Here is a 20,641-nt window from a genome sequence, read left to right as displayed (position 1 = left end):
AAGAAAATCATTAAAATTCCTCACCTACTGACAAGCCCTTGAAACAGACAGAGTGGTTCTCCCCTGGGGACTTAACTGCCCTCACCTTGAGATTTTGCTAAGGACAACCCTAGCCTAACCAACCCCTACCCCAACAGGTCTGACCAGGATCCTGTAAGTCTACTTTAACAATTCCTTTATCTCTAAACCTCCAAGATAGTGTCGAGAATCATTCCCAAGTGTATGGCCCACTGATAAACATCTAAAGGGTCTCACAAGAAGATTTTTATTATTGGTAATAAATAACCTTTCTCCCAACAATAGCTAGCCCCACAAGATCCTGGAGACCTTGCTTCCAAAATTCCTTAGGGACTTACGCCATCCCTAATCCCCTTTGTCCTCACCCACCACCGAGTCTACCCCTACTCTGCCTTTAAAAACTCTGACTGTAATCTGGTTCGGGGTCCAAGTCCCTACTCCACTGTGCCAGGTATACTTGGGCCCAAGCTTAAGCTTGTCAAATAAACCCCCATGTGATTGCATCAGTGCTTGGCTCCTTGGTGGTCTCTCAGATGTGAAAACTCAGGCATAAAAGTACCCCCATAATGCAATCCCAGTGCCCTTAAGATGGACGGCATTTCATTCCTGAGGACTTATTAGGAAATGGGGTTTGCAGAAGGCTTCTTCCTTTCCCCCCCTTCATTGTTCCTCCTCTTATCCCCAGGCCGAGTCAAGTCTGGGAGCAGGCTGCTCTCTGCTCAGAGCTCTATTCTGGACCAGGAATCTGGGAAAGCAAGGCATTGAGGCTGGACTCTAGTTAAGTCCCAGCTCCACCACAGTTTCATGGGTGACACTGAAAAGACAAATACACATTCTAGGGAGTGGAGAGGAAGATGGTGGTGGAGTAGGTGGACCTAGGCTCCCCTCATTCCGTGAACACAACTAGATAATTAACAAATCATCCTAAATAATCCAGAAATTGACCTGAAGACTAACAGAACAAATTCCACAACTAAAGGGAGGGAAGAGACTACATCAAAGAAGGTAGGAAGTGCAGAGACATGGTTTAGGGGAGAAAGAGATCATGGGTGCTCCAGAGGGGAGGGAGCCATGAACATAGAGAAGAGTGAGAGAAAGGAGCACACAGAAGGATACGTAAGGAGAATGTTTCCCCAAAACCACTCGCTTGGAACAGGAGAGGGGCTGCATCTCATGAGTTCTTATAATCACTGGGACCTTAACGTCTGAAGCTTTAAAGGTCAGTGGACTTGGCTGGGGTAAAGCCCAGAGGGCAGTAGGCTATTCCTGGAGAGAAGGCAAGGAAACAACTCAGGGGCAGAGAGCATGGAAACAGTAATCTGAAGAGCATAAACACAGAGCCACCTTCAGGAAGCAGCAGAGCGCCCATACTGGCTGCCTAACTTGCAAATACCCAACACCACTCCCCTGCACTCTGGTGGGACTGCCTGCCCTTCTCTCATGCCTGCCTCAGTCCCAGGATGGCAAGATCCTCCCCAAGAAGACCAGCAGAAGCCCCTGCCCCCCAGCATGTCTCCAGCCCAGAGAGTTCTGCAAGGCATCAATTCTGGTAGAAGTCTCGTTAGGTCTCGTTTCACAAGCAGACTAGAGCACACCTAGTTAACAGTTGCCATTTTCAGGCCAGGGACCAAACACTGCCACTACAGGCAAGGAGAGCCTCTGTAGATTACTGGCCTGAAGGATAGAACAGCCACAACATAACATCAGAACACATACAGCACACATGGGAGATAATGAAGTTTTAGAATATAAGTGAGGTTCAGTGGGGTGAGGTTTGGTGGGGTGAGGTCAGGAGCCGATGACCAAGAAAGAGTTCTTGAGACATCTTTGGTGCAAAATAGTGTTTTATTAAAACATGGGGACAGGACCCATGGTCAGAAAGAGCTGTTGTCCCCAGGGATGTGAGGGGGTGGCAGGTTATGTACCATGGGGGTGGGGAAGTAAGGAATAGGGGGATGTTAATAGAACTTTCATATGCTAAAGAGAACCTACAAGATACCAGAGACTTTACCATTGTCAAGGTCATTTTTCCCCTCTAGCGAGGTATTAACATTAAGATGGGTGGGAGATTCCTAAATAATGTCACATATGTCCCACCCAGGATTTGGGGCGGGGAAGGTTGGAGGGTGTTAGCTTTTGCTTTGTCCTCAGCCAGCCTTCTGTTCCCTCATCAAGAGACACTCTCCAAAGCACCAGGACCAGGGAACTACATGACCGCTTCTTCAAAAGACCATTACTTTCAGGAGCAGGAGACATTTTGGTGACTTTTCTAATACAGAGAAGAAGGCAGAAACAAAGTGGCAAGACAGAGGACTTTATCCCATATGAAAGAACAAGATAAGGTCAGAGATCTAAGCAAAACAGGTAAGTAAATGCCTGATGGAGAATTTAAAGTAACAATCATAAGGATACTCACTGGGCTAGAGAAAAGAATAGAAGACATCAGTGAAACCCTGACCGCAGATTAAAGAGTAGAAAAAGAATCAGCCAGGAATAAAGAGTGCAATAAATGATATTGGAAAAAAAAAAAAAAAAGGTTTGATGCAATGAACAGCAGACTAAAATAAGCAGAGGAACAAATTAGTGACCGAGAAGACAAAATAATGAAAAATAATGCAGCTGAATGAAAGAATTATGGGACACAAGAATTGACTTAGGGAATTCAGTGACTCCATGAAATGTAGTAATATTTGTATTATAGGAATCCCAGAAGTACAAGAGAGAGAAAAGGGGACAGAAATTTTATTTGAAGAAAGAAGAACAGAAAACTTCTGTAATCTGGGGAAGGAAACAGACATCCAGATTCAGGAGACACATAAACTCCCACAAATGTCAACAAAAGCAGGCCAACACATATTGCAATTAAATTTGTGAAATATCATGATAAAGAAAAAATTTATAAAAGCAACAAGACAAAAGAAATCCTTAACTTACAGGGGAAAACCCATAAGGCCAGCAGGAGATTTCACAACAGAAGAGAGTTGCATGATATATTCAAACAGCTGAATAGAAAAAATGTGTAGCCAAGAATACTCTATCCAGCAAGGCTATCATTCAGCATAAGAGAAATAGTTTCCAGGACAAACAAAAACTAAAGGAGTTCATGATCATAAACCAGCCCTGCAAGAAATATTAAAAGGGACTCTGAGTGAAACGGAGAGGCCAAAAGTGAGAGAGGTAAAAGGATCAGAGAAAATTTCCAGAAACAATTACAAAACAAGTAGTAAAATGGCAATAAATACATATCTACCCATAATTACTTTGAATGTAAATGGGCTGAATGCTCCAATAAAAAAACATAGGGTGTATGGTATAAGAAAGTGGTCCAGTTTCATTCTATTGCATGTTTCTTTCCAGTTCTCCCAACTGTTTGGGAACTGTTTCCCATTTGTTGAAAAACAGTCTTTTTCCCGTTGGATTTCCTTTGCTTTGTCAAATATTAATTGACCATGGGGTTCTGAGTTTATTTCTGGGTTTTTCTATTCTGTTCCGTTGATCGACATGTCTATTTTTGTGCCAGTACCATACTGTCTTGATCATTACAGCTTTGTAGTATAACTTGAAGTCCAGAATTGTGATGCCTCCAGCTTTGCTTTTCTTTTTCCAAGTTGCTTTTGCTATTTGGGGTCTTTTTGATTCCTTACAAATGTTAGGATTATTTGCTCTAGCTCTGTGAAAAATGCTGTTGGTATTTTGATAGAGAATGCGTTAAATGTATAGATTGCTTTGGGTATTATAGACATTTTAACAATGTTTGTTCTTCTGATCCATGAGCATGGAATGTCTTTCCATTTCTTTGTGTCCTTTTCAATTTCTTTTATCAGTGTACTATAGTTTTCAGGGTACAGGACTTTCACTTCTTTGGTTAGGCTTATTCCTAAGTATATTATTACAGTTTTGGGTGCAATTGTAAATGGGATTGATTCCTTAATTTTTCTTTCTGCTGCTTCATCATTGGTTTATAGACATACAACAGATTGCTATGTGTTGATTTTGTATCCTGCAACTATACTGAATTTGTGTCTCAGTTCTAGTAATTATTTGGTGGAGTATTTTGGATTTTCTCTAGAGCATCATGTCATCTGCAAATACTTCTTTTTACTTCTTCCTTATTGATTTGGATGCCTTTTATTTCTTTTTGTTTTCTGATTGCTGTGGCTAGGACTTTCTGTACTATGTTGAAGAGAAGTGGTGGACATCCCTGTCTTGTTCCTGACCATAAACGAAAAGCTCTCAGTTTTTCCCCTTTTAGGATGATATCAGATATGGGTTTCTTGTGGACAGCTTTTATTATATGGAGTCCTCTAAACCTACTTTGTTGAGGTTTTCATCATAAAGGGATTTGTACTTTATCAAATGCTTTTTGTGCATCTGTTGAAATGATCATATGGTTCTTATCCTTTCTCTTATTAATGTGGCATATCATGTTGCTTGATTTGTGAATATTGAACTACACTTGCAACTCAGGAATAAGCAAAGGAAATAATCAACAAAACTATAAGGCAACCTACAGAATGGGAAGATATTTGCAAATAACATATCTGATAAAGGTTAGTATCCAAAATATATAAAGAACTTATGAAACTCAACACTCAAAAAATGAATAATCCAATTAAAAATGAGCAGAAGACATGAATACACTTTTTAAAACAAATTCAATTAGGTAACACATACTGTATTATTAGCTACAGTAGTGGAATTAGTGATTTCATCAGTTGCATACAACACCCAGTGTTCTTTGCAATATTAAGTGTCCTAAACTTAATCCTTATCTCCAATTATCTCTTCCCCCTACAAAACTCCCCTCCAGCAACCATCATTTTGTTTCCTAGAATTAGGGATCTCTTATGGTTTGCCTCCTTCTGTGTTTTCATCTTAATTTTATTTTTCCTTCCTTTCTCCTAAGTTCATCTGTTTTGTTTCTTAAATTCTACATGAGTGAAATCATTTAATATTTGTCTTTCTCTGATTGACTTATTTCGCTAAGCATAATACCCTCTAGTTCCATTCATGTCATTGCAAATGGCAAAATTTCATTCTTTTTGATGGCTGAGTAATATGCCATTGTGTATAGGTACACATGTGCACACACACACACACACCATATCTATCTTTATCCATTCATCTGTCAGTGGGCTTCTGGGCTCTTCCCATATTTTGGCTATTGTGGACATTGCCGCTATGAACATTGGCACACATGTGCCCCTTCGAATCCCTATGCTTGCATCCTTTGGATAAATAACTAGCAATGCAATTGCTGGGTCATAGGGTAGCTCTATTTTTAATTTTTTGAGGAAACTCTATACTGCTTTCCAGAGTCACTACACCAATTTGCATTTCCACCAACAGTGTAAGAGGGTTCCTCTTTCTCTGCATCCGTACCAACACCTGTTGCTTCCTGACTTAATTTTAGCCAATGAATAGACATTTTTCCAAAGAAGACATATAGGTGGCCAATAGACACATGAAAAGTTGCTCAACATTAGTGATCATGAGGAAAATATAAATCAAAACTACAATGAAATATCAATTGACATTTGTCAGAATGACTAAAATCAACAACATATATATGAATATTACTCAGCCATAAAAAAGAATGAAATCTTTCCATTTACAATGATGCAGAGCTAGAGAATCTTATATTAAGTGAAATAAGTCAGGCAGTGAAAAACAAATATATGATTTTACTCATCTATGGAATTTAAGAAACAAAACAAATGAACGGGGGGGCAGGAGGAGAGAGGCAAAGACTCTTAACTATAGAGAACGGATGGTTACTAAAGGGGAAATGGGTGGGAGGATAGGTTAAATACGTGATAGAGATTAAGGAGTGCATTTGTTGTGTTGAGCACTGACCATTATATACAAGTGTTGAATCAGAATATTGCACACCTGAAATTAATACTGCATTGTATATTAACTAATCAGAATTTAAATAAAAACTTTTAAAAAAGAAAGAAAGAAAAAGAATAGATAGATAAACTTTCTTGGCTTCCCTGCCCTCTGAGATAAATGGAATTACTAACACCCTCATGGAACAATATGAGAGGTGGAGTAAGGAGTTAGATATCAAGACTTTTTGAGAAAATCAAAAGCATCAGAGTTGTGAAGCATCATTATTGGGTTCATTAAAGCCTTTGGTTATTTATTCATCGGTGGCTCCCCAAAGCCCCACTCCTTCCTAGGAGTACTAATTTTTGAGGTCTACAGGGATAGCACTGCAGTGGATACAGTCCCACAACAGAGATGATCTCATCTCTCTATCACTCATTTTCTTATATATGGCCCCTTCCACGCTCTCCCAGGCTGGGGCCTACATAGCACTGCACCCTCTTCATTCCCTTCATCAGAAACTTTTCCAGCTTCTGTACCTGCAACAAGGTGAGTATTCTCTAGGGTCCTCTTTCTGCTCTCTGATAATAGATGAGACCCTTAAGTTGTTACCAAGCAAGTCAACCCTCCTATTTCACAAAGGTTTCAGTAAAGAGACTCTTGTTTGGGGTAACACATCAAGTGAGGGGAAAGGGTTGACACCCTCCTATGCCAAGGCATTTTGTCATTCTTGGACAAAGCCTACCTTCTGTGTTTATTGGAGTATGAGGGCATTCATCTTATCTAGTCTCCTGTTGGACCCATTCCTTAGGAAGTAACCTTTGGCTTGACCCCTACATCAGATGGTCAGAGTTTATCTTCATCGTCAGGTGCATAAAACTTTTAGCTGGAATATCAGAGCAGAAATCAGTGAAAACCCAGTGAGGATAGCTTGGGGCTCACCCAAGAATGGTTATCTAGGAGGACCTCTTCAGTTGAGGTGACCATGGTGATCTTGTTTAAGATGGACTTCCTAGATACATAGATCAGTAGTCATCATGTTACTGAACCCAAATCAGTAACATGCAAGATTCAAAAGACCAGTTTTGCTTGGAAAGCCATTTGAGCTTTACTTGGGAGGCCAGCCACATGAGGAGGAGGCAGATACTTGTCCAAAGGTTAATTCCCAGGTTTCTGCCTGGCTCAGCAGTTTTTAAAGGGATTTAGGGTAGTTAATTGGCAAAGGCAGTACAGCTGGCCTGCAAGATTTCTTGATCACATGCAGACTCCATGGTAAACCAACTACAAATGTTATATCAGTGTTTGGGGGCTGTGTGAAGGGACTAGGTTCTTGTTTTGTGATGTGCAGGAGTCATGTGTTCTTTCTATAAAGGAAGGCCCAATCTATAAACACATGAAAGGAGTTTAGTAAAATCATTTGTGTGACCCAAAAAAGAAAATATTTTGCTAATAAAATTGTTAATCTAATCAGAAAGCTGAGGCAACTTCAAAGAGACTTGCTGGCTTCTGTGGCCTAGGAAAGTTCTGGTTCTTCATTCCGCAAGGCCAGTTCTTGGCAAATCTAAGAGAAAGTAAATTAGTTCTGTTACAGTTCAAGGGCCTTAGGTCAGCAAATAAAGAGTGTGTTATCCTGGAGCAAGTTAACCCTTAAGATCAGCTGGAGTACTGTTACAGTCATAAAATCTTGGGGGGTGATGTTTCACCTCTATAGAGTGAGGGTTATATGACATTTCTGCAGGGTGTACCCTTCTTGTCTGGACTAATTTATTCATAGGCTCTATCCCCCACCCCACCCCCATTCCCACAGTCTTTGGAGTTGTTTTCAAGAAAAGACATTATGTCAGTGAAGCAATTATTTTAACTTCTATCTTAACTGTTCCCAATGACCCACCTAAAGGGAGCAGAGATTCTCACAGCAATAGTTCTGTGCCTTTTACTCACACTTATACTTCTTTCCAATTCTGTTAATTGTTCCTGGTCTTGCATAAATTCCAGCTTATCCAAAAAATTTTTCCCAACTACTACAGCCTAATCCCATGCCCTGTTTCACCAAAGTTTGGTCTTTTGGTCATAGTTTCCAAATGTATGTATGTATGTATTTCAGAAATATTGAGCAGTAGTTGTATGCAAGTGCAATGACGGGCATTGAGAATGCAAAGCTGAATCAAGCATAATCTGTCCCGAAGCCACTTACTGTAGGCAGAGAAGTGGTGGAGTTTCTAGAGAGAAATTACTTTGCAAGAAGGTCACAGAGAGTTCTGTGAAGTATGCAGTTAAAGTGCTGCATGAGATTAGCTGAGGAGCTTCAAGTGGGGGATCAAAAAAAACTTTAACAGAACAGAAATATTTTAGTTGAGTGGTAAAGAATTTGAGCACTTGGGTTTAGCAAGAGGACATTCCAGTGAAAATAAACAGTTTGAGCAAATATAGGGAAGAAGGAGATCAAAGAATGTGACCCCTTATAACACAAGTAGATTCAAGGGAACAATTGGGAGGTAGTTTAATTATTCTTTAACTATGTAATATGTGTGGAGAGCTGTTTTGCTTCTTTTGACGTCAAATCACACAATTACAGAATCAGTCTAGGCCTATAATTAGACCCATAGGGTGACTCAACAGGAATCATGGATTTCTGAGTTTCCAAAATACCTTAGTGATGAGAGAGTAGAAGGCTAGCTAAGGACAGGAAGAAGCGGACACCCCACAACACCACCCCCCACCAAGTGATACAGGTGACATTCCTCAGGCACTCCTGGCTGCCCTAAAAGGAAAAACAAATAATTAATTTATGGAAATCACTGTCCCGATGAACTTAAGTCTCCCTCAGTTTACTGGAGCCTTAGCAGTTTACAAGGACAAAGCATTTTTAACAATGGTCTAGCTTCCAGAAGGGAATGTAAATAAAATGAAAAGTACTTATAATCTGCAGCCTATTGACAGATACTTAAAGCAGGCACAGTGTAATGTTCCTCCAGGAAGCTCCCAACTATCTTCATGTTAATGACTTGCTACAGGGGAAAACAACCTTAACTTGACAAAGGCAAGGCCTCAGGTATCCTGTGAGTCTTCTTTAATATATGAAAATCCTTTTGAAATCTCCATTTTCCTTACCTCAACCCCATAGTTTATAATCAACCACCCCTCACAACGCTGGGGCAGCAGCTCTTTCTGTCCTCTGTCCTGTCCTCTGGCTTTAATGAACTGAAATTTTGCACCAAAGACATCTCAAGAATTCTTTCTTGGTTATTGACTCCCAATCTCACCCCACTGAACCTCACCAATATTCCAAAACCACATCACTTAGGAGACTCTGCATCAAATTTCTCACCCACATACAATTTTCTTTATAGCATCCCCTAAAACTGACAGCCACCAATATAAAGATCTAATTTGGATTCTGGCATTCAGGTTTTCACCAACTATCCTTGCATGTCTGCAGGTGCTGCTCTGCCTTAATTGCACATATAAAATGAACCTGTATAGAAAAGAGGATTTCTGCAGGATCTAAAGGGGTCAAGAGAGCCTGAGATGGAAAGAAAGAATGAGAGGTCATTAGGGTGGTTTCCAGGGACTGTTCAGACAGGGCAAGAGGACATGTGTGACAAGGATGTTGCAAGATATTCTAAACTCTAGTAATTTTCCTATATTTGTCATTGTTTTTACATACTACCTATAATTATCAGGAAAACTCTTAACATGAGAAGGAACCAAGTTCTTATTTTGAGAGAATAGGAATAATGGGTGATGACAGAGGGGAAGCTGGGGTTGGGACAAATGGTAACTGAAAGGGTCCGTGGACAAAAAGACGAGACTGATACAAAGTGAAGGTCAAGCAAAGCTTTATTTCGCACCAAAGAGGCGACCCCTCCCAGTCTCACAGACTAACTTCTATAGAGTAAAGGCCATGTGGTTGAGCATGGCCACACACAGGTGGCCAATTGAATTACAATTCACCCTATAGTGGTTATTTGAACTAGCCTATCACTCTGGTCAGAATTGGCGCCCAAAAGTCAGGGCCTACATTTTCGGGTGGTTAGAGAGGTGCTTTCCTGATTGGGTGTTTTCACCTGGCTGGACACATCCTTGTATCTGGGATCCATTATTTCCACCCAGCCTGAGATGTCCTGGTATCTGTGCTCCGTTAGTGGGGCTATTTGTCTGTATTTCACCAGTTCTGTTTCTAAGTGCTTTCCTCTTGGGGAGAAGGGGCAGGTTCAATCTAAGTTTACTGCATAAACAACAAAATGGCTCGCTCTAACTAAGTAGGCCCTTACAGTAACCTGCCATCAGCTAGAGGAAGACCATAAGTTATAGCATTGAAGAGGCGTGGAAAGCAGGCTATTTTCCTCTGGGCAAAACATGCTGTCTTTGGGTGAAATGAAAAGCAAAGGGCTGGGAGGCAGACTGTTGGTGACTGAGAAGGACCCTCACAAAACTGCACTCATGAGAGACCTGAGGTTCTGTTATATTTGGTGAGAGATTCAGAAGATCTGAATCAGGAAGACCTACCAAAGAAAAGACCCTCATAAGATAGGTGAGGGAGGAGAGCTCGAGAATGAACTCTGTGGTTAGTAGGATGCAGAATGAAGTGAGGCAGGTGCTGACTGAAACCGTGACCACAGAGCCTGCTTGTCAGCGAGCTACTTACCACAGGTGTGTGCACCTGAAAGCGTAAGGGCCACAAGGGACAGCTGGGCTAGAGAATAGGTTTCTCAGAACCATGCACCTAAGGGTGTCCGGGTAGCTCAGTTGGTTAAGTGTCTGCCTTCTGCTCAGGTCATGATCTCAGGGTCCTGAGATTGAGCCCCACATTGGGCTCCCTCCTCAGTGGGGAGCCTGCCCTCCCCCCTTTGCGTCCCTTCTTGTTTTTGTTTCTGCTCTCTCTAAAATAAAGAAGTACAATATTAAAAATAAATAAATAAAAAGAAGAGTGCATCCAGAGCAGCCCTGGAGACATGGATTCTTTTATCCCTCATTAAGTGTCAAGAAATGCCCATTGGGGGCTTGGTTGGAAACAGCCAATTTGGGCTGATCAAACCAGTGGACAAATTTCTTGTGTCCTCATACAAATCCTTTCTCTGATAGCCTCAATTATTTGGTGCAGCAAGCATACAGTGAGTGGCCTGGCCCAGGATGAGTTACTATTCTAAAATTAAAAAAAAAAAAAGTTTATAAGTATATGCAGTATTTTAATCCCAGCAACTTCAGCCCCACAATGCTCTGCCATCATTTCCTTTTTAGTAAAATGAGGAAGTAGATACTCTATAAGATGTCAGCCAACTTGGTACTTCTTTGACTCAGTGATGCTATATACAGAGTATACTGGATACAGCTTCATGTACTGTTGAGGCCACGGTGTGGATGAGGGTTATTGTCAAAATATTTAACGAGTACCAGAATGGTAATCTCTGTCAGTGGGTTCCAGCTGAATATTACTCTGGATATGGGGCTCCCACCATGACTCAGGATCTACATTACTGATGGAAAAGTGACATTGTGTCTTGAATTTTAAAGTATTCCCTGGTATTTAGGAACTTACCTTCATAATTCCTATATCAGAATACAGTTGTAGAAATCATGGCTTTTATAATTATCTATGATGTGTTTAATTATAATTTTAAAAATCCCTACATATTTCCACGTATCACTGTTACCAACTTACTATGTTTTAAAAGGTCCATCAAAAGACAGAAAAAAGTCAAAGGAACTAGTTTAATAAGGAGAAGGTAAATATAGTCTTAAAACATTCATTTTCTGCTAAAACATGCACATAAAGAATAAAAGAGGCCATGAACTTCCACTGATGGATGCCACATAAATTAATGTGGGCAGAAACTGGTAAGCAAGTTGGCTGTTTCATTACAAGTGGGTTGTAATTGTAAAGGAAGTACAATGGAGCAAATGTTATTTCATTACTTCGTGAAGCAGTGAGGCAAAATCAATATGGTTGGGTGTACCATACTCAACCTTTAATCTGCTGGGTAGCAGCTCCCTGAAGCATCTAGAAACATGACAGAGAGTAGGAGCCCTTGAGCTTCTATTGCCAGCCTTTAAAGAGCTCTGTGATCTGGAGGAAACAGATCATTTAAATCTATTAAAAAATATATATTTAGGGGCACCTGGGTGGCTCAGTCGTTAAGCATCTGCCTTCTGCTCAGGTCACGATCCTGGGGTCCTGGGCTTCCTGCTCGGTGGGAAGCCTGCTTCTCCCTCTCCCACTCCTCCTGCTGTGTTCCCTCTCTTGCTGTGTCTCTCTCTGTCAAATAAATACAATCTAAAAAAAAAAGAAAAAATATATTTAGTATTATAAAAGTAATCAGAGACTTTGTAGATCACTTAAAAGCAAAGCAAAGTGGTGAAAAAGGAATTAAAATTCTTCCATATTTTTACCAGTCAGTGGAACTGAGAGATGTTTATTTGGGGTCTTTTTTCTAGGTGCCTACATATATGATTCAGGTATAAGTTCACTTCCTGCTTCATTCTTCATTGTGTAAGATTTCACCTCACTGTTGGGACTTTTGGGTTTTATAGCTAATTGTTGTTGGCATATAAGGAATCTATTGATTTGTGCTTAATTATTTTTTACCTAATCTTTTTTTTTACCTAATTTTTTACCTAAGTCATTCTCAGTTTCCCAGTTTTTTCTCCTTTCTTTAGTTTTCAATTTAATTGTTTTCAATTTATTCTTTTCTTTCTTGTTTCTATTATCTAAGCTTTTTGTTTCTCTTTGCCTAAAACTTGTTAGAGTAATGACAAACACTTGAAGTAACAAACACCATACTTTCTTATGCCTGATTTTGATAGATATATCACTACTACTTCACCATTATGAATGATACAGATTTGCAGTGGATATGACCTCTCACATAAAATGGTATACTTCCATTTTAATTGCTGCAAACAGTTTTTTTTTCCTTTTTCCTTTTTCTCAAGAATGTATGTAGATTAGTTGCATATAATACCTAGCAAACACTACATCAAAAACTAATTATGTACTATATGTTGGCTAATTGAACATAATTTAAAAAAAGAAATTAATTGCCATGAAAAAAAGAAGGATGTACATATTTATGAACTATCCTTTAGAAAATATTCTCCATTTTAAGCCAACAAATATACTAAGTATATTAATAGATTTACTAATGTTAAATCATCCTCTCCTATATAAAATCTATTAGATAATGGATTTCATCTTGTTTTATTTTTTCCTCTCTTCCCCTATGATCCTCTGCCTTATTTCTCAAATTCTACATATAGTGAGATCATAAATAATTGTCTTTCCCTTATTGACTTATTTCACTTAACATTATACCCTCTAGTTCTATCCATGCCATTGCAAATGGCAAGATTTCATTGTTTTTGATGGCTGCATAATATTACATCGTGTGTATATACCACATCTTCTTTATCCATTCATCTATTGATGGACATCTGGGCTCTTTCCATAGTTTGGCTATCATGGACATTGCTGCTATAAACATTGGGGTGCACGTGCCCCTTCGGATCATGACATTTGTATTTTTGGGGTAAATAAATACCCAGTTGTGTAATAGTTGGGTCATAGGGTAGCTCTATTTTCAACTTTTTGAGGAACCTCCATACCGTGTTTCCAGGGTGGCTGCACCAACTTGCATTCCCAACAGTGTAAGATCCTCACCAACACCTGTTGCTTCCGGACTTGTTAATTTTAGCCATTCTCACTGGTGTGAGGTGGTATCTTATTGTGGTTTTGATGTGTATTTCCCTGATGGTGAGTGATGTTGAGCACTTTTTCATGTGTCCATTGGCCATTTGCATGTCTTCTTTGAAGAAACCTCTGTTCATTTCTTGATTGGATTATTTGTCCTTTGGGTGTTGAGTTTGATAAGTTCTTTATAGATTTTGGATACTAGATTTGGATACTGCTATGTCACTTGCAAATATCTTCTCCCATTCTGCCTGTTGCCTTTTAGTTTTGTTGACTGATTTCTTTGCTGTGCAAAAGCTTTTGATCTTGGTAAAGTTCCAATAGTTCATTTTTACCCTGCTTTCCTTGCCTTTGGTGATGTTTCCAGGAAGAAAATGGTGTGGCTGAAGTCGAAGAGGTTGCTGTGTTCTCCTCAAGGATTTTGAGGGATTCCTGTTTCACATTTAGGTTTTTCATCCATTTTGAGTCTATTTTTGTGTGTGGTGTAAGGAAATGGTCCAGTTTCATTCTTCTGCATATGGCGGTCCAATTTTCCCAACACCATTTATTGAAGACACTGTCTTTTTTCCATTGGACACTCTTTCTTGCTTTGTGTAAGATTAGTTAACCATAGAGTTGAGGGTCCATTTCTGGAGTCTTTATTCTGTTCCATTGATCTATGTGTCTATTTTTGTGCCCGTACCATACTGTCTTGATGATGATAGCTTTTAATAGAGCTTGAAGTCTGGAATTGTGATGTCACCACCTTTGGTTTTCTTTTTCAACATTCCTCTCACTATTTGGGATCTTTTCTGGTTCCATATAAATTTTAGGATTATTTTTTCCATTTCTTTGAAAAAAGTTGATGGTATTTTAATAGTAATTACATTCAATGTCCAGATTGTTCTAGATAGCATAGAGATTTTCACAATATTTTTTTCCAATCCATGAGCATGGAATATTCTTCCATTTCTTTGTGTCTTCCTTAGTTTCTTTCATGTGTATTCTATAGTTTTCTGAGTACAGATTCTTTTTTTCTTTGCTTAGGTTTATTCCTAGGTATCTTATGGTTTTGTGTGTGATCATAAATGAGATTGACTCCGTTTCTCTTTCTTCTGTCTTGTTGGTGTAAAGAAATGCAACTGATTTCTGTGCATTGATTTTATATACTGACACTTTTACTGAATTCCTGTATAAGTTCCAGCAGTTTTGTGGTGAAGTCTTTGGATTTTCCACATAAAGTATCATATCTGCAAAGAGTGAGAGTTTGACTTCTTTGTCAATTCAGATGCCTTTTATCTCTTTTTGTTGTCTGATTGCTGAGGCTAGGACTTCTAGTACTATGCTGAACATCAGTGATGATAGAGGACATCCCTGGAAACAAACTGAGGGTTGCTGGAGTGGAGGGGGGTGGGAGGGATGGGTGGGTGGGTGATGGACATTGGGGAGGGTATGTGCTATGGTGAGCAGTGTGAATTGTCTAAGACTGATGAATCACAGACCTTTACCCTTGAAACAAATAATACACTATATGTTAGTTTTTAAAAAAGATAATGGACTTCATTTTTTTGTACTTAGGATTTTTGCACACATATTATCAAATGGGGGTAGTGTAGAATAATACCCATTTTTTTTTGCAAAGTGAATTGGAGGGGCACCTAGATGGCTCAGTTCGTTAAGCATCTGACTCTTGATTTTGGCTCAGGTCACCATCCCAGAGTTTGAGCCCTGCATCAGGCTCCATGCTACGCTTAGGTTTCTTTCTTTTCCTCTCCCACTGCCCCTCTCTCTCCCTCTTCCTCTGTGAAGGAGAGTGTGCTCTCTCTTGCTTTCAAAAATAATAAAAAATAAAAATTAAAAATAATATTAATAATATTATTTAATAATATAAAATAAAAAATTAAAATAAGTTTAAAAATTTTTTTAATCAATTGGAAGGCAAAAATCACAATTTTTTTCCTAAGTTAAGGAAATTTTATATTACATGAAAGCTATATTTACACTGACAGTTTAAAATAATTTGTACAAGAATTATTTGAGCCTAGAGCCTACACCAGGAAGTATATTATTGACGATCTCCTGCCCCCTTTTATTTTTTCAGTTGTAGTTGGTTTATTTGGTTTGGAGACTGTTCTTGAATCGATTGTTCAGACTTAGGAGCAGATAGTATACCAAAGTTATTTGATTTATTTTTGACCTGCTGCCTTTCACTTCTTAATTGTGTTTATCTTGGTATTTTTCTTACTTATTTGCCATATATGTATTCCTTTGCAATATACTTACAAGGACTTATGATACATTCTTCTGTTGTTTCTATTTACTAACTATTCACTTTTGCTTTTAGCATCATATTTCTCCAAATCTCTTCATACAGGTTGTTGGTGGGAGGACCTTATTCCTTGATTCTAGGGAACACTGAAAGACAGGTTTTATATATCTTTCACAAGAAGGGGGTGTACCAAGGTAGTAGTGGTATAACTCACCGGGAACTTGGGTGAGGACATTGAGGTGAAGAAAGAGGGATAATGAGTTAGGTATGGCCTAAGGAGTGGGAAAATACTCATACTCACTAGAGACACTTAGGAATTTACCTGGGACTAGGCATTTGAGAGGGAATTGATATATTTTTCTTGAATAACTAAGTTGAGAACGCTGATCTCTTTCAGAGACCTATGGACCTAGAATCCAGGACCAATGGAACAGCTGTTATTGAGTTTATCCTGCTTGGCTTGGTAGAGACACAAGTGCTACAACCAGTTGTCTTTGTAGTCTTCTTCTTTGCCTACCTGGTCACAGTCGGAGGCAACCTCAGCATCCTGGCTGCCATCTTCATAGAGCCTAAACTCCACACCCCCATGTACTTCTTCCTGGGAAACCTATCAGTGCTGGATGTTGGATGCATCACTGTCACTGTTCCCTCGATGTTGGCTCGTCTCCTGTCCAACAAGCGTACAATTCCCTATGGAGCCTGCCTCACACAGCTTTTCTTCTTTCATCAGTTGGCTGGTGTGGACTGCTTCTTACTGACAGCCATGGCCTATGACCGATTCCTGGCTATCTGCCAGCCCCTAACCTACAGCACCCGAATGAGCCAGACAGTCCAGAGGATATTGGTAGCTGTGTCCTGGGCTTTAGCTTTCACCAATGCACTGACCCACACAATAGCCATAGCCACACTCAACTTCTGTGGTCCCAATGTGATCAATCACTTCTATTGTGACCTCCCACAGCTCTTTCAGCTCTCCTGCTCCAGCACTCAGCTAAACGAGCTGCTGCTCTTCGGTCTGGGCATCCTCATGGCAGGTGCACCTGTGATTCTCATTGTCACCTCCTATATCCATGTGGCAGCTGCAGTCCTACGAATCCGCTCTGCTGAGGGCAGAAAGAAAGCTTTCTCTACATGTGGCTCCCATCTCACTGTAGTGGGCATATTCTATGGGACAGGTATCTTCAGCTACATGAGGCTGGGCTCAGTAGAGGCCTCAGACAAGGACAAAGGGATCGGCATCCTCAACACTGTCATTAGCCCTATGCTGAACCCACTCATTTACAGCCTCCGGAACCCTGATGTGCAGGGGGCTCTGCGGCAGGTGCTCACAGGGAAACGAGCCCTTGTATGAGGAGTGACTTAGGAGGGTAGAACTGCAGCAATTTTTTCCTTCTCTCCTAGCTCCGTGAGCAAAATGACTTCTGTTAGGAAGTAAGACTTCTTGTTCCCCAGGGAGGCTCTACCTAATAATATGTGTGCAGGTTCTGTTGACCAGAATCCTTGGCTAGTTGCCTTTTGGTCCTAGATACCCTTTCCACACCAGATGGAGGTGGGACCCAGGAAGTTCTGCAAGCTGGGAGACTCATGGTCCTACAGGTAGAACCTTTGTTTATTTTCTGCTGAAGACCCCAAAAAGACCCCAGCAAAGATTCTCTACAAACTGGGATATGGAAAGTCACAGCTTAGTACCAAGTGTTAGTACATCCACCTGTCTGGGTTTCCCTGAAACAGCTTCCCCAACTTGCTTTGACACCAGGGTCCCACACAAGATTCTAGACCTAGTACAGTATAATTTGAGACATTGAGTACTCTGTCTACATTGCAAGATTCTAGGGTATTTAAGAGTGAGAGCTTATACTTCCTTTGGGACTTTTTTTTTTCCTAAAATAGAAACACCATTCATTGATTTTAATTTCCCATTAGAAATTATGTTTATAAAAATGAAAACAAAACAAAATTTTGCCAGTAGAAAATGAAAGTCAAATCTTCACCCTCTCTACCCAAACCCTTCATAATTCAATTTCCAGAAGAAACCGCTATTAAGAATTTGGTACAAAAAAAAAAAAAAGAATTTGGAGGCATCCGGGTGGCTCAGTGGGTTGGGCCTCTGCCATCAGCTCGAGTCATGATCTCAGGGTCCTAGGATTGAGCACCACATCAGGCTGTCTGCTTGGCAGGGAGCCTGCTTCCCTCTCTCTCTGCCTGCTGCTCTGCCTACTTGTGATCTCTCTCTCTCTCTGTCAAATTAAAAAAAAAAAAAGAATTTGGTGCCTCCCATCTAGCTGTTTATACATATATAAATACATTTACATATTTTTGTATCAATATAAAAATATATAGGGGTATGTCACATTTATAGGGACATGTTATGCCATGTCTTTTTTGTTTATACATTACTTGATAGACTTTATTCTCTATCAAAATATTTTTAAAAACTTACCTTGTCTATTTTAATAACTGCCTAGTGTTAATTTATGACTTAACCATAATTTACTAAACCATATTTCTTCTGATAGTTTATATTGTTTCTTGATTTACTATAATTATGATCAATAATAGAAATAATATTCTTCAAAGATGTGATTTTTATTATCTTGCAAGCATTTCTATAAGTTCTAATTAGTAAGATTCCTGAGTTGAAAAAATAAAACAGATTTTTATTATATGTAGTATATATAATATATATTATTAATATGTAATTATATTTTATATATATTTCCCCTGATCCCTCACAAAAATTCACTCTTTTATTGTTACAATGATAAGTAAAACTTCTTGCTCCCCACAGCTTTGTAAACAGTAACTATTAAAATAAATTCTCCTAATTTTGAAATTGTAATGGTTGAAAAAAACTAATTATTACTTCAATATGCATATCTTTGACATCACATAAGGTTGAATACATTTTCAAATGTTTATTTTCCATGATGTGAACTAAACAGTGTCCCACCAAAATTCCTATGTTGAAGCTCTAACCCCCAGTATGACTATATATGGAATAGGGTGTTCAGGAAATAATTACGGCTAAATGAGATTAATTAGGAAGCATTAATGAGGTATTTTAGGAAGTAACTAAAGCTAAATTAGGTTGTGGCCCTGACCCTGTAAGAGAGGAAGAAACATGCCACGTGAGGACACAGTGGGAAGGCAGCCACCTGCAAGCCAGGAAGAGAAGCCCCACCAGAACCTGACCATGCTGGCACCTGACCTTGGACTTCTAGCCTCCAGAACTGTGAAAAAATAAATTTCCGTTGTTTAATTTAAACCATCTTTTTTTTTATAAAGGTTTTTATTTATTTGACAGATAGAGATCACAAGTAGGCAGAGAGGCAGGCAGAGAGAGAGGGGGAGGGGGAAGCAGGCTCCCTGCTGAGCAGAGCGCCCCAATGTGGGGCTTGATCCCAGGACCCTGGGATCATGACCTGAGCTGAAGGCAGTGGCTTTAATCCACTGAACCACCCAGGCGCCCCAAACCATCTTTTTTTTTAACCCCAGTCTATGTTATTTTGTTATGGAGGCTTGAGCTAACCAATACAATTCATTAGTACAATACATTCACTGGGAATTAATTTTCCCCAAGGTTATTGTGGAATAATTGATAACTATAATTGTATATATTAAAGTGTACAACATGATTATATGTATAACACACATGAAATGATTACCAAGAACAAGATAATTAACACACCCTCTACTTCACATAGTTAACTCATGTATGTGTATGTGTGGTGAGAATGCTCAATATCTACTCAAATTTCAAGTATACTTGAATTATCAACTGTAATCACCGTATTGTACATTAGATCCCCAGAACTTATTCATCTTATAACTGAAAGTTTGTGCCCTATGTTCTACTCTCCCCATGTTGCCCTGCCTACTTGCCAGTCCCTACCAACCACCATTCTATTCTCTGTATCTATGAAGCTTACTTTTTCTGCTTTTAAGATTTCATGTAGGGGTGCCTGGGTGGCTCAGTGGGTTAAAGCCTCTGCCTTCAGCTCAGGTCATGATCCCAGGGTCCTGGGATCAAGCCCCACATCTCTGCTCAGCGGAGAGCCTGTTTCCTACCTGCCCCCCACCCCACCTGCCTCTCTGTCTATTTGTGATCTCTGTCTGTCAAATAAATAAATAAAATCTTCAAAAAAAATATTTCATGTAAATGTGATACCATACTAAATTTGTCTTTCTCTTTCTGGCTTATTTCACTTAGCATAATGCTATCAAACTCCATCTTCATTGTAAGAAGTGTCAGAAGTTCCATTTGTGTATTTTTTAGCACTATGTGTGTGTGTGTGCATGTATATCAATATCTATCTATATATCATATTTTCTTTATGTACTCTTCTGTCAAAGGATATTAAGTCATTTCCATATCTTGGTGACTGTGAATAACACTACAGTGAACTTGGAAGTACAGATATTCTTTTCAGATAGTAATTTCATTTACTTCATGTCTATAGCCAGAAGTTGGATTGCTGGATCATACAGTAGTTCTATTTTTAATATTTAGAGGAAATCCCATACTGTTTTCCATTAGTGACTCTACCAATTTACCCTGCCACAAAGGGAGCACAAGGTTTGTTTTTTCTCCACATCTCATGAACACTTACTATCTTTTTCCTTTTTGATAATGGCCATCCTGACAGGTGTGAGGTAATGGCTCATGATAGGTTTTTTTTTTTTTTAATTTTTTAAAATTTATTTTTATTTATTTTCAGCATAACAGTATTCATTTTTTAATTTTCTCAACCAGCAGTTTTTTTTTTTAATTTTTTATTTTTTATAAACATATATTTTTATCCCCAGGGGTACAGGTCTGTGAATCACCAGGTTTACACACTTCACAGCACTCACCA

The 20,641-nt window shown here is 39.3% G+C and overlaps 1 protein-coding gene across 1 annotated transcript; it reads left to right on the top strand.

Moving 5' to 3' along the window:
• Nucleotides 1-16,185: 16,185 nt before the first annotated feature.
• LOC132003245 (olfactory receptor 3A2-like) lies at nt 16,186-17,136 on the top strand. Its single transcript, XM_059378577.1, has one exon. It carries the CDS (start codon nt 16,189-16,191, stop codon nt 17,134-17,136), a length of 948 nt encoding a protein of 315 aa, XP_059234560.1. The 5' UTR covers nt 16,186-16,188.
• Nucleotides 17,137-20,641: the final 3,505 nt, after the last annotated feature.

This window comes from Mustela nigripes, chromosome 16 (assembly GCF_022355385.1).
Source record: "Mustela nigripes isolate SB6536 chromosome 16, MUSNIG.SB6536, whole genome shotgun sequence".
In the NCBI taxonomy this organism is placed as follows: Eukaryota; Metazoa; Chordata; class Mammalia; order Carnivora; family Mustelidae; genus Mustela; species Mustela nigripes.
The sequence above is the reverse complement of the archived record's forward strand: the minus strand, read 5'-3'. Positions and strand labels throughout refer to the sequence as shown.

Excerpts from the sequence above, each read along its gene's own strand:
- LOC132003245 (XM_059378577.1), top strand. The coding sequence starts at position 16,189 with ATGGACCTAGAATCCAGGACCAATGGAACAGCTGTTATTGAGTTTATC.